Raw genomic sequence first — 12,481 nt, forward strand, 5'->3', positions numbered from 1 at the left:
AAGCGACATGAATCATGATCTGGTTGCTCTTCTCCTCGTTTCCTGCCACAGGAGTCTCTAGTGAAAATGTGACGTGATTTAAGTGAGGGGTTTTCCATTGATCTGTGTCCTATGCACTGTGATGTCTATAGATAATCAATTATCTTAAGATGTGAAGACAAAGACACATTAAGAGCCTTTTTTATATTAGACTCCCAGGATATTTAATACAGGTGGGATGGGTGGATAACAAAACCGAAGCAGTCATTGTCAGTTCTACACTTTGAACAAAACACTTCGTTTATATTGCTCCTGTTGCCCTGGGATCTGCTTGCGTCCTCCCGGTGTGTCCACGCACCAGCCTTTGGAAATAAATGTGTTTGACAGACCCCCACCTATTTGTGGGACAGTTTATCCTGGTGGTGCATTTTGATGATCCACCTGGTGATTGGTGGAAAAAAACAATCATAGGGTTTTTGGATCCCTAGAGATCCTTCATGTTGGGAGTATTGTTACGTTCCGCAGCAGTTGTTGTAAACTGAAAATGTCAAACTTGTAGACTCACTGTCGCCAGCCGGGCTTGCGTCATTAACTGGACTAGACACGGCACTCCCAATAAAGGATCGTATCCATCCGCAATGAGCAAGACCTCTATACGGCTCCCAACAATGGATGATGAGACAACTTCGGCTTTAAGCAGCGGAAAAAAAGAAAACATAAAGCCTGATTTCACAACACGATTTAGTTCTTGGAGAAAAAGGCGGCTTGCCCCTCATGTTACTTGTTACAATCTACAGGTGCAGTCACGTACACATGAAAGTTAGGCGTTTATCCGGAATACTGATCTAATGTTAGATTTCTCTTGATCCTTATTGGAGTTAGTCATTATTTTCACAAAAGTTTGCATTTGTATTTGTGCTGCAGGATGTTTTATTTTCACACAAGTTTGTCAATTTATCATTTTAAGCCAATTTAAACATGAGCATCGGTCTATATACAAATGGCAAACAATGCAACCTGCTTTAGAGGCAAACGTTAAAACATAATCCCTCTTACTGATAATATATTACATACTGTAACCTTTATGAAGAAACAATTGACCAAACAATAGTAAAATAATACTACCAAAACACACACCGCATATCAAACTATAAGTTACAGGTATAACACAAATGCACGGGAAAAAAACATTAAGAAGATGACGAATGCATTTGTGCTGCAGGGATGTCTATCAATTCATAAGAGTAGTCTGGAAAGTTGAACAGGTGTGATTGTTTTGATCCTGGCCTCCGTCAGTTAGAGCCAGCTGTGTTGAGAGACGGGCTCAGGTGCGAGTCTGCGAGGCCTGGATCTGAAATCCCAGAAATCCTGGGAAAGTTCCAGGAGTGGGAAGGCGGAGGGATCTTTCATGCAGGCGCTGCGGTTCCAGCCAGGCTGACGCCGCTGAGGCTGTGTGGCGCTCGGCTGCTGGAGGAACCGAGGCTCCGGGCTCTCAAGACCTGCGTCAACACAGCCGCAGACTGCCAGCACAATACCGGGAAGTACCGTGATAGTACTTTCACAATAAAAGCGGTGAGCCAAAACTTGACCCACACAACCATTTGGGTGAGGTGTCGGCATTGTGACTGTGTTCATTTTCGAACTGGGTCGTGCTCACTCAAACGAAATGAAAAAAAAAGATATCCTAATGGTTATCAAATTTGCGATTTAATATTTTCACATATTATAAACACATACTGCCCAATGAGTAGCCTACATATTTATTTCTAAACATAACATGTAATTTGTTGCTTCAACACAAAAGTAAGTGAAAATGCCAAACCATTTTTGAAGGAACATAATCTTCCTATTTCAAACTCAATGTCATAAAACACTGTTGTCATTGTTGGTACTTGTGGATATTTAACTATTTTTACATAAAAACGTTATCATTTATAATATAGATAGAAAATGTGGTATATTATGTTATATTTTTCTGTTAAAACTGGTATCTGAATTTGGCCATCACCGTCTAATAATATGTAAAATATGTATGTGAGTAGCCTCTAAAATAATTAAATGTATGGTTAATGCACCTCCCTTATTTTCTTTTTTATTTGGCATCGACCAACATGTTACAAGCTATTTTCCACTTTTTGTATTTATGATGTATTGTATTTATACAGTCTATATGCCTATAACACGAGCATCTACTGAAATACTTTTTTAGTTATTGGCGACAAAAGCTATATATAGCCAACAACGCTCTTATTTTGAAAAGTCTAACTGGATGCCAATGTTATCCAAGGTGACTTGACACTTCAACATCAACACACGCTCACACACACACACAAACACAAACACATACACCTTCGCTGTTTCAGTCTGCTCGACCTACTACAGACAGGGAAGTCTCCACACGCGCGAGGCTGTCTGCTGTGCACTTGTTATCACAACAGAGGTGAGTAAATAAACACTTATCGGAGGCTATATTTCCACAAATAGCTATTTGTTTTTTTATTGCCTTTGTTGTGGGTTTGTTGCCAAGTGGAATATTTGTTATGGGTGTTGTTAAAATGACTACTAAAAGTTTGCTCAAAGACAACGTACTGCCTGGCAACGTTTTGGGGTATTAATATTATAGTATTATTCCCATTTGCTACAGAAATCTGCGTTTAGACAAATATATTCGAGAATAAATCAGTTGTAGAGATATTGATCTAAACTGCTTTTTTGATCATACGTTTATACTATTTATAAAAGTGTATAACGGTTCTTTCAATACACGTACTTGACTTGTTGAATATAGCTTTAGTGACATGCAATTAAACTAGGAGGATTTTGCCAAACTCCTGATCACAAATTGTAGACTACCGTCAAGATGTGTGTCTAGGGGTTGAGGCAGATCCTGGATTTTGTAGCGGCAAAATGACACGTTGTAGTTCTAGTAGAAGGAAGCTGGCGTGTTTACTTTTTTGGGAAGGGGTGACTTGGTGATAAAGCATTAGGTAATTAGCCTATCTGAGCCTGCAGACTGAGTGACGCCAGGCTCCATAAAGCACCAGCGGCAGACTGATGCCGCATTGAGCTCCTGCGCTTTGCTGTCATTGTAAACGCCAGCTGTCTGGTTTGACTGCGGGAAACCAGTGTTGGGCACATAAGCCTACAGAACATAAAGTAGGTATGATGATTCACACTACTATAACATTCGTGTATTTGTTTGGTTCAAACTTTTTTGAAAGCACTGTTTTAGTGGAACCTCTTATGTGGGTTATGTTGTACATTTTTAAAATAATTTGGGTATCCACACAAACAGATCTTGTGAAAGCGCCTCCAGTTTATGTTTGATAAACTGCCAAACGGCCAAAGTGTGTTATTATTAGATATCCACAAACAAACAAGCATGCACTTAAAGAGGAGAAAGAGAGTTTATAAAATGATTTGCAATAATTACTACAACCACCTTAGGACAGATGTCTTTACTGCAGGACTTTATTTTAAAGGAGATAAAACAAGTAATCATGGCAATAAACTTACTTTAAAGTCACTGTATGAATATTTCGGGAAACTTTGAGGGTTGTTGTGTGGTGTTGCTGGACTGATACATGGGTTTGCTGATTTTAATTCGGTCAGCCAAATATAGTGGAAAAGACTAAACACTTATGATCCTTGTCTCTCTCTGTCCCTCTAAATACTATAGAAGAAATAAAGACACGAAGAGCTTTCTCCTCTCTCTCTCTCTCTCTCTCTCTCTCTCTCTCTCTCTCTCTCTCTCTCTCCTTGTCTACCTCCCTCCCTCTCTTCCTCTCCCCCTCCTGTCCTGTGATGTGTTCTGGCCAGACAGTATGGCTCCTGGGCGTCAGTGGCATGATCATAGAAACAGAGGCCAGAAAGGACATTCCTCATTGTTGGTGAATCTAGAAATGAGCTTGGCCATCTTGCCCTGTACTTTCTGAAACAGATTTGGTACACTTCAGTTTCTCCACAGAGAATAATAACCTTGTTGAGCAGCTTGTGGGATATCATTTTGTTGCAGCCATGGTCTCTGTGTATCATTGTCCTGCAGCCACCTTATCATGAAATTCTACCTCGAATGCCCAGAGAGCTTCATTTGAGTAGATTTAGCTAAGGACTTAGATTTTACTGGCTAAAATTCCCTTGCAATCAAACTCCAAAGTCTAGTCTATAAAACCACTATACTTTTTCTCCAACCTTGCATTTGTTTAAGCTGAATTAACAGTTTGTACTTTCTCTCTCTTCTCTTGCCAGTTGATTGAAACTTGACCTGGATTTCTGACTGAGTGAGGAATAATCTTCCCTGCAGGAGGTTTCAGGTCCAAAGCTACCGGATCCTTTCTGTGCCAACACAGAGTAGAGATTTAGCAACACTGGGGGGAGTTCAACTCCACCAGCGTTGCTCGGAAGTAACAGCGGAATACAAAAAGCAGCCTCTGTTTACACAGACTTATCGCCCTGCCTCTTTGATCCATACTTCGGTCCCGGTTTCTTCTTTGCCCTTTTCCCTCCTGTCCTCAAGGGATCTCTCATCCCTCTGACAGCAGACACCACCTCATCTCGGCACCCATTTATTAATCTCATAATGAACTCTTCTGCCTCCATTACATCCCTCTTCTCCTTCACCAGCCCGGCAGTGAAGCGCCTGCTCGGCTGGAAACAAGGGGATGAGGAGGAGAAGTGGGCCGAAAAGGCTGTGGATTCTCTAGTGAAGAAACTAAAGAAGAAGAAGGGGGCCATGGAGGAGCTGGAGAGAGCCCTCAGCTGCCCTGGACAACCTAGTGAGTGTCAAACATTCAGTAGTAGTCTAGTCCAGTGGTTCTCAATCTGGAGGTAGGACCCCATCCAGTGGGTTGTAATATAAACACAAGGGGCCTTAAGATTATCTACAAAGGAACAGGGGAAAAAACATACTTCTACTTTACAAAATTATTTAATGTCTTTGAATTCTAAAGTTTGCTATTGTGAAAGAAACATACCACTAAAAGCGTAATAGTGACATATTATTGTCTGATTATTATTTATGTAAAAAATAAGATTGACTAAATCATGTTTAGTTACTAACAATGCAACACCTTCAGAATAGGTTGAACTACGCATTTGGTACAAGTATCATCCCAGTAATTAACATAATATACATAAAGTAAATAAAACAGCTGAGTTTTTTTGATGCCAATAATGTTCTTTCACCTTTATTTTAAGAGTTGACTGCAGGTAGTAACTGCATAAGAAATAAGACAGAGGTGCACAAGTTTTAATACACAACACAATCTGTCGTTTCTCAAGCTGAGTAGAAATCATTTTTTAATTCAATCAATCAATCAATCAAAGTTTATTAATATATCCCGAAATCACACATTTTACATTTGTCTCAGTGGACTTGAATATGAATACGACACTCTGTCCTTAGAATTTTTCATTGTAATCCTACAGGCAAGTGCGTGACGATTCCTCGCTCTCTGGACGGGAGGTTGCAGGTGTCCCACAGGAAGGGACTGCCCCACGTCATCTACTGCAGGGTGTGGCGCTGGCCCGATCTGCAGTCCCACCATGAGCTGAAAGCCCTGGAGTGCTGCGAGTTCGCTTTCGGCTCCAAGCAGAAGGATATCTGTGTCAACCCATACCACTACAGGCGCGTGGAGACTCCAGGTAAACACATTATCACAGAACATCTTTCAGGCTTGGGGAAAATGTAGTCATTGTTGATTTTTAATATCATAACAGTAAAGCTTTTGTGGATTCCCAAACAGAAACAGGACATTTGATCTAATACAGTGTTCCCAAGCCAAAAGGATTTACTGTAATATGATCTTTTATAACAGCATCTGGCTCATGCTCTCTCTCTCTCTTTGTTTCTTTTTCGATCCCTCTCTACTTTTTTTCTATCTCTTCTCTCGTCTTCTCTCAGTGCTGCCACCTGTTCTGGTCCCGCGCCACAGTGAGTTCAACCCTCAACACAGCTTACTGGCAAAGTTCAGGAACGCCTCCCTGCACACAGAGCCGCTCATGCCACAGAACGCCACCTACCCGGACTCCTTCCCTGTGCTGCCATGCCCCTCTTTCTCCTCCTCCCCTTCTTCCTCGCACGTCCAGTCTCCCACCTCACAGAGCTACCCCGACTCCCCAAACAGCTCTGCAGAGCCTGGCAGTCCGTATCACATCACAGGTAGGAATCAAAACAGGCAAGCTAGAACTTGAAGTCTTGATGTTTTTGTGGCAGGGAAACACTTGTCTCTCAAGCAAGTTTCTGAATGTGTTAAAGTATCAAATGATTAAACATCAATTAATTTTCCCACTTTCTTGTGTTTGTTTGCTTGCATGCTTTTCCAGCCGAAACTCCCCCACCTCCGTACAGCATGATGGAGACGAGCCCTCAAGAGGATGTGAAGCCCAACAACTCCACAGAAACGCTGAAACTCACATTCTCTGCTCCACACAGAGGTACCTTTACTTCATTTGAGAGATCAAATAGAAGTTAATTTAAAAAATACATACAAAATACAAGTATTTATGCATATTAGGTAACAAGCAATGTTTACCATGACATGATACAAATGTGTCTACTCAAATATCTTCTATTACTGACGCATTTATCTCTCTTCAAGTTCAAGTATTTAATATGCTTTATCATCGCATATTTCATCCTTAATGTTCAATGTAAAACTTTCTTGTGTTCCTGTTTAGATTTAAGGCCCGTATGTTATGAGGAGCCAGAGTACTGGTGCTCAGTTGCTTACTACGAGCTCAACAACCGGGTTGGTGAGACTTTCCATGCGTCGTCCCGCAGCGTCTTGGTGGACGGCTTCACAGACCCTTCAAACAACAAGAACCGCTTCTGCCTCGGCCTGCTATCCAATGTCAACCGCAACTCCACCATCGAACACACACGCAGGCACATAGGCAAAGGTAGGTTGTACGAATACAAATACATAACCAAGGGTTTTTGAATTATGGACTTCGTACGGACTATGCCCATCATCCTTAGGGTGAAAGCTAGAACTAAGATATACGGCTCCGGAAAAAATTAAGAGACCACTCCAAATGTTTCTTATATCTTTATCTCTACATGTATGGCAGCCATTCCAGTGTCTGTTGAATTTCAACACAGAGAAAAATTGTCAGTAGTTAATAGAATACACATTTTTTTTAACTCAAAGACATGTCTATAAATAATAAACCAAGAGGAAAGGATAATGCCGAAGTGGTCTCTACATTTTTCCCGCAGCTGAAGTGTTCTCCTTTTGTATGTGTATCTTGCTTTGTTATAGACAACTCAGAAGACAGCGAGTATCATTAACTGTGCTTTATTTGCGCCCTGTACGCTGTCATAACTGGTATAACTCACATAACATTCCGGGTATTAACAACTCCGGACCAAAGAGTATGTCACAACATTACATAAGAGTACGGTCGTTACGAAGATATTGAGATGTAGAGATTTATATTCTCGTGGCTTTATTAAGCAATCTAATTACCTCAGACTTTGGACTAAGCTCGTCTTTTTTTTTTTGAAGGTAAAAGAGTTTAAAAAAGCCTGTCTTTGTTGGACAGACATTGAGCCGCTCTGTGAAAAGGAAAATGTGGATTCTGTGGTTTTGAATGATATGGGTGTCACAAAAGGTATAGGGAAGATGGTCTTCAAGTCACAGACACTGATGACATTTCATAGTATGAAGCATAGATGCCCTTGTGGTTTGACACAATTGAGAAACGCACAGTATCTCTCAGATTGTATTCAACAAAGTGATTGAAAATGTTTATCTTTGGAAAAGCTGTTTGTGCTTTTGACATGGTTGGACCACAGTAAAAGGATTGGGGTATTATTCTAAACGGTGAAGTTGCGCATCAATTTGGTCTGGACTTGATTTTCCTCCTCCATTCTTGTCAGGTTTACACCTGTACTATGTGGGCGGCGAGGTGTACGCAGAGTGTCTGAGTGACAGCAGTATCTTCGTCCAGAGCCGCAACTGCAATTTCCAGCATGGTTTCCATGCAACTACTGTCTGTAAGATCCCCAGCGGCTGCAGCCTCAAGATCTTTAACAACCAGCTGTTTGCGCAGCTCCTCGCCCAGTCTGTCAACCACGGCTTTGAGGTCGTCTATGAGCTCACTAAGATGTGCACCATCCGCATGAGCTTTGTTAAGGTACTAATTTTCCTGTTAAATGAATTGTAATTTTATACGTAATTATACTTTCACTTTTTCACATTTTCAATTTATAATATGACCTTTTTTTTCAGACTTAAGACGTTTTCATGATATCTACAAACTAAACTATGAATTTTGTATTTATTATACATTTGTTTACAAACTACACTAGGACATTTTTCGACACATAACCTTTTCATATGTTTTCAACATACTTTTATATAAAAAAAACATACTATACTGTGACCTTTTTCTCCATACTATTCTGACTTATTTTCAACATATTTAGATCTTTCTCAAATTTTTACCATACGGAGTTTTCTTGTTCAATAAAACCGTTGGGAATAAGCCAAATGTAGACATAGAAATGCAGTAGGTGAGCCTTTTGCCCACTGTGGTATGTATAGGTATCAATAAGGATTAATAAAAGTATTAGATATCTACTAAAAGTGTCCAGCCGTAACTTAATATGAAGTTATTTTGGACCTAATGTGATGTTGAGCTTGTCAAATCCTACTGTACATGAGTTGTTATTCTACTTGGTCACTTAGCACCCATTAACTTGAATGGTTAACCAAACTGTCAGCATGCACAGCAATGATTTATGGATATCCTCTCCTCAGGGCTGGGGTGCAGAATACCACCGGCAAGATGTCACTAGCACCCCCTGCTGGATTGAGGTACATCTGCATGGGCCCCTGCAGTGGCTGGACAAGGTCCTCACACAGATGGGCTCCCCGCACAACCCCATTTCTTCAGTGTCATAACATACCGTTGGTCTCTCAGACAGGTAGTCGTGTATTCTGTATGTTCTGCTCTGTCCAGGTTTTCTGTCCAAAGGCGCTTCTATTGATATCTAAATGTCTCAAATATCAGTTACCTCTGCCACATCGTGCCGCATAACTGAAACCTTGCAGTGATTCGATTTCATGGACACATTTTCAGAACATAGTTAAATGATCAAGTGTTACTTAATTTCAGTAGGACAGATCAATCACTCTGTGTTCATTGGGATGTTAACTGCACTCCATTAGAAGTCAAAGTGGGATATATTTGTAGGTACTCAAAGACTTATTACATGTTGTAAATGTTATTACGGTTGTATGTAATGTATTTCCATGTGTTGCATAATGTGCGACTTCATGTACTGTTTGCTTGTGTTCTATTAAAGTAGATTTTTTCTTTAAGAATCCAAATGTACACAGCTATTTCCCTCGTGGTAAAGAACAAAGCATCACATTGTGCAACATTTTTCCTCATTTTACTCCTATATTCACAACAGGATATACACTTCAACTTAAAAACATACAGTACAACAGGGCTAAGATTACAAGCATTCACCCCACCAATCATGGTTCGTTTTCCTTTTTGTACAGTTTGGATTTACTGTTTGTGCCACAGCATCAGATAAACAGGGATATACAATCTTGGGTTAAAACAAATCCTGAAAACCACATGTCATTAAAAGGAGGTTCCAGACATGCATCACACATATGATTGTCCCATCTAATTCAAGAGAAAACAAGTAATAATTTAGCAAAAAAAGAAAATGATCACAGAAGAATCTAAATAAACTTAGGGTACTTTTGATGGACTCAGGCTTTCTACATCTGAATGACTTGGACTGGATAATTATAATACAATGCCTTCACTGTTAATACTACATGAAGAAGGATTATTAAAATGACAATGGGTGAAGAGAAATAGCATCAGACATGGTTAGAAATTCATATATTTTGAGTGATTTAGATCAGTTTTCCAATGCCATTTCATAGTTTAGTCCAGCAGTTTCATCACACCTTAAAAACATCACATTGTTATTCTGTCTTAAACAGGGCGGGGGATTTTCATGTATACAGTGTATGGTTACCATCGATTTAAGAATGTCGTACCAGTGTTTCTTCGATGCTCTATGCATCACAATAACTAAGGTAAAACCGCCCAGTGTCAACAGCCTGGGAACTGCGGCTGTGCTTGGCTGCGGCTCTGCGTGGCCAGGAGCTGCTGCTGCTGCTGCAGGAAGCTGATCACCTCTGGACTTCTGAGCAGTGACTGAAGGACACACACACACACACACACACACACACACTTGAAATTAAGAACAAATTACAACAACAGAAGTGTATGCATTGCGTTTAAAATTTATGTTTAATAATAAGGTTTTTCCTTCAATTTGTCAGACACCAGTCATTCTGACCAACAAGGACTTACCAGTCTTTTCTGGTTGAGGACCTGCTCTATAAGGGAGGGTCTGGTTGGCCGGTCCCCCATGGCACCCAGACGCTGTTTGTTCACAGATACAGGCCTCTCCTCTGAGTTTTCCTGATTTAATTCAAAACAGAAAAACAAAAGCTATTATTTGTTCAGCCCTGGTATTGTAAACTGCAATGTAGGCACAGGTTTAATTGGGTTTTTAATCATATGTTTAACATACTAGGACTTTGCTAACATACTATACTGTGACTTTTTGATGATATTTTTCGTCATACCTTGACCTTGTTTCGACATACAATACTATGACTTTCACAGTTGTAACTTCATTTTTGACACAATATATTATGATATGTTCACAGTTTTTGACATACTGTACTATGATTTTTTTCATAACTGTACTATGAAGTTCTATGCTATGTATGGGTTGAAATTAATTTCAGTGCTTATGTATCTATAAAGCTTAACTTTAATCTTACATCAATTTTTCCAGTAGACATGGCCTGATCATTCTTCTTCTTCTTGTACTTGTCTTTGTACATCTTGTTGCGGTGTTTTTTGCACATCCAGGGTTTCCGCTGCTTGGCCACCTGCGTCGTGGTCTCCGTGCACCCGTCATAGGTGCACTGTTTGGGGGCGCTGTCACCCTCCGAGGTCTCCTCGTCGTTGAGTTCCTCCGGGCTGGCGGCGCTGTCTCTGGGGTCCGAAGTGTCCAGAACATCGCTCTCCTCGTCCATATCATCCATGTCATAGGAGGAGGCGTTGTTGTCCGGTTCGTGCGGCGTTATCACATTTCTGCTGTCGACCACTCCGCTCTTACTCACGTAGTACCTCTGTCCGTCTTTAGTGAGCAGGAGAGTCGAGTCTCTGTCTCTGTTTGCAGAAGCTGAATTGTCATCTTCACTCATGATTGCGGCTTGGATACAGTAACAGTAAAGCAACAGCAGCTAGCTAGCCAGCTAACTCACTCACTACCATCCCTTTGCGGTCGGCTCACGTTAGTTTAGTTATATAGCCAACACAGCTACCCACGAAACTCCCTTTATATTTTAGCTGGTTTGCAAAAGCGGTTTATCACCAATAACCTATAATATGTGAACTCGTTTAACTTCTATCGTTACAATGATACCCTGACACTGCCGCTCAGGCTATGCTCTTGCTGCATTTCAATAACATGGATTTTCTTCTTCGCTGTATTAGTCATTGGTTAGAGTGAGCCCTGGTGGCCACAATAACAAATGCTCAATTTGTGTTTCTGACATACTATCCTATGGCTTTCTGGCCTACTGTACATGGACCTTTGTATGACTTTTCTTGACATAGCATACTATAACTTTTAGATTATGAATTACATTTTTTAGGGCATTTGTAACCTATGCCTTGATTAACACTCATACAACTTATATTTCAAAATACTTTACGATTACTTTTTCAAGATGGAGAACATGAACCTTTATTAATCCCCCTAGGGGGAAATTCAGTTTGTGCTATACCTTTTATAGATATTCTTCAACACTACTTTGAAAAAGTATTTAAAAACTTTTCACAAAATACTAGGCCTATAGCATGACTCCTTTACATTTTTTGACATACTTTTATGTCTTTTTTTTAACGTACTGTAGGCCTACTACTTTTTTCCCATTTTTCGACTTTATTATACCATGACTTTTTTTAATATACTGTACCGTGACATAACACACCATACTGTGACTCTTTGTGTACCTACCTTTCATATTTTTTTCACATTTTTTAAATACATGCTGACTTTAAAGTCTACTATACATGGACCTTTGTATCATTCTTCATGACATACCATGCTATAAATATTGTGAGGCACTAATATTTATTTATTTTTGAATGGCATAATGTACACTATGATATTTGTTGTGACGCACTAGTATGACCAGTTGCCATGTTGTACAGGCTCATAAAACTGCAAGGACACAAAAAAAAACATAATTTGAGAAGGCTTAAAGTTCGGACAGGTGGAAAGGCTTTCCGGAAAGCAGAGATACATTATAATTACCAACGTGTCACAAAAAAATACTCAAACTACAATGTTTCTTCTTGCTACAGTGTTCCAGTTAAAAATAGAAATATAAAGTCATGGTCTGGTAATGTGACTGGCAGGATCATAGGGAAAGCTCAG

The 12,481-nt window shown here is 40.1% G+C and overlaps 2 protein-coding genes across 4 annotated transcripts; one reads left to right on the forward strand and one right to left on the reverse strand.

The window, feature by feature from the left end:
- The first annotated feature begins 2,313 nt into the window (after nt 1–2,313).
- smad9 (SMAD family member 9) lies at nt 2,314–9,317 on the forward strand. 3 transcript variants are annotated; one of them, XM_063895720.1, is made up of 9 exons: nt 2,346–2,419; nt 2,992–3,139; nt 4,228–4,754; nt 5,407–5,622; nt 5,882–6,139; nt 6,304–6,414; nt 6,658–6,879; nt 7,862–8,118; nt 8,745–9,317. In XM_063895720.1, the coding sequence occupies exons 3-9, from the start codon at nt 4,559–4,561 to the stop codon at nt 8,886–8,888; spliced, it is 1,404 nt and encodes a 467-aa protein (XP_063751790.1). In that variant the 5' UTR covers nt 2,346–2,419; nt 2,992–3,139; nt 4,228–4,558; the 3' UTR covers nt 8,889–9,317. The 3 variants fall into 3 exon arrangements, with proteins under 3 accessions (XP_063751788.1, XP_063751790.1, XP_063751789.1); XM_063895719.1 differs by having other exon boundaries at nt 2,992–3,135; XM_063895718.1 differs by lacking the exon at nt 2,992–3,139 and having other exon boundaries at nt 2,314–2,419.
- Nucleotides 9,318–9,368: 51 nt separating this feature from the next.
- On the reverse strand, nt 9,369–11,560 carry rfxap (regulatory factor X-associated protein). Its single transcript, XM_063895721.1, has 3 exons — nt 10,812–11,560; nt 10,333–10,443; nt 9,369–10,173 (listed from the first exon to the last, which is right to left on the reverse strand). The coding sequence occupies exons 1-3, from the start codon at nt 11,238–11,240 to the stop codon at nt 10,069–10,071; spliced, it is 645 nt and encodes a 214-aa protein (XP_063751791.1). The 5' UTR covers nt 11,241–11,560; the 3' UTR covers nt 9,369–10,068.
- Nucleotides 11,561–12,481: the final 921 nt, after the last annotated feature.

The sequence above is a fragment of the Eleginops maclovinus genome, chromosome 11 (genome assembly GCF_036324505.1).
Source record: "Eleginops maclovinus isolate JMC-PN-2008 ecotype Puerto Natales chromosome 11, JC_Emac_rtc_rv5, whole genome shotgun sequence".
NCBI lineage: Eukaryota > Metazoa > Chordata > Actinopteri > Perciformes > Eleginopidae > Eleginops > Eleginops maclovinus.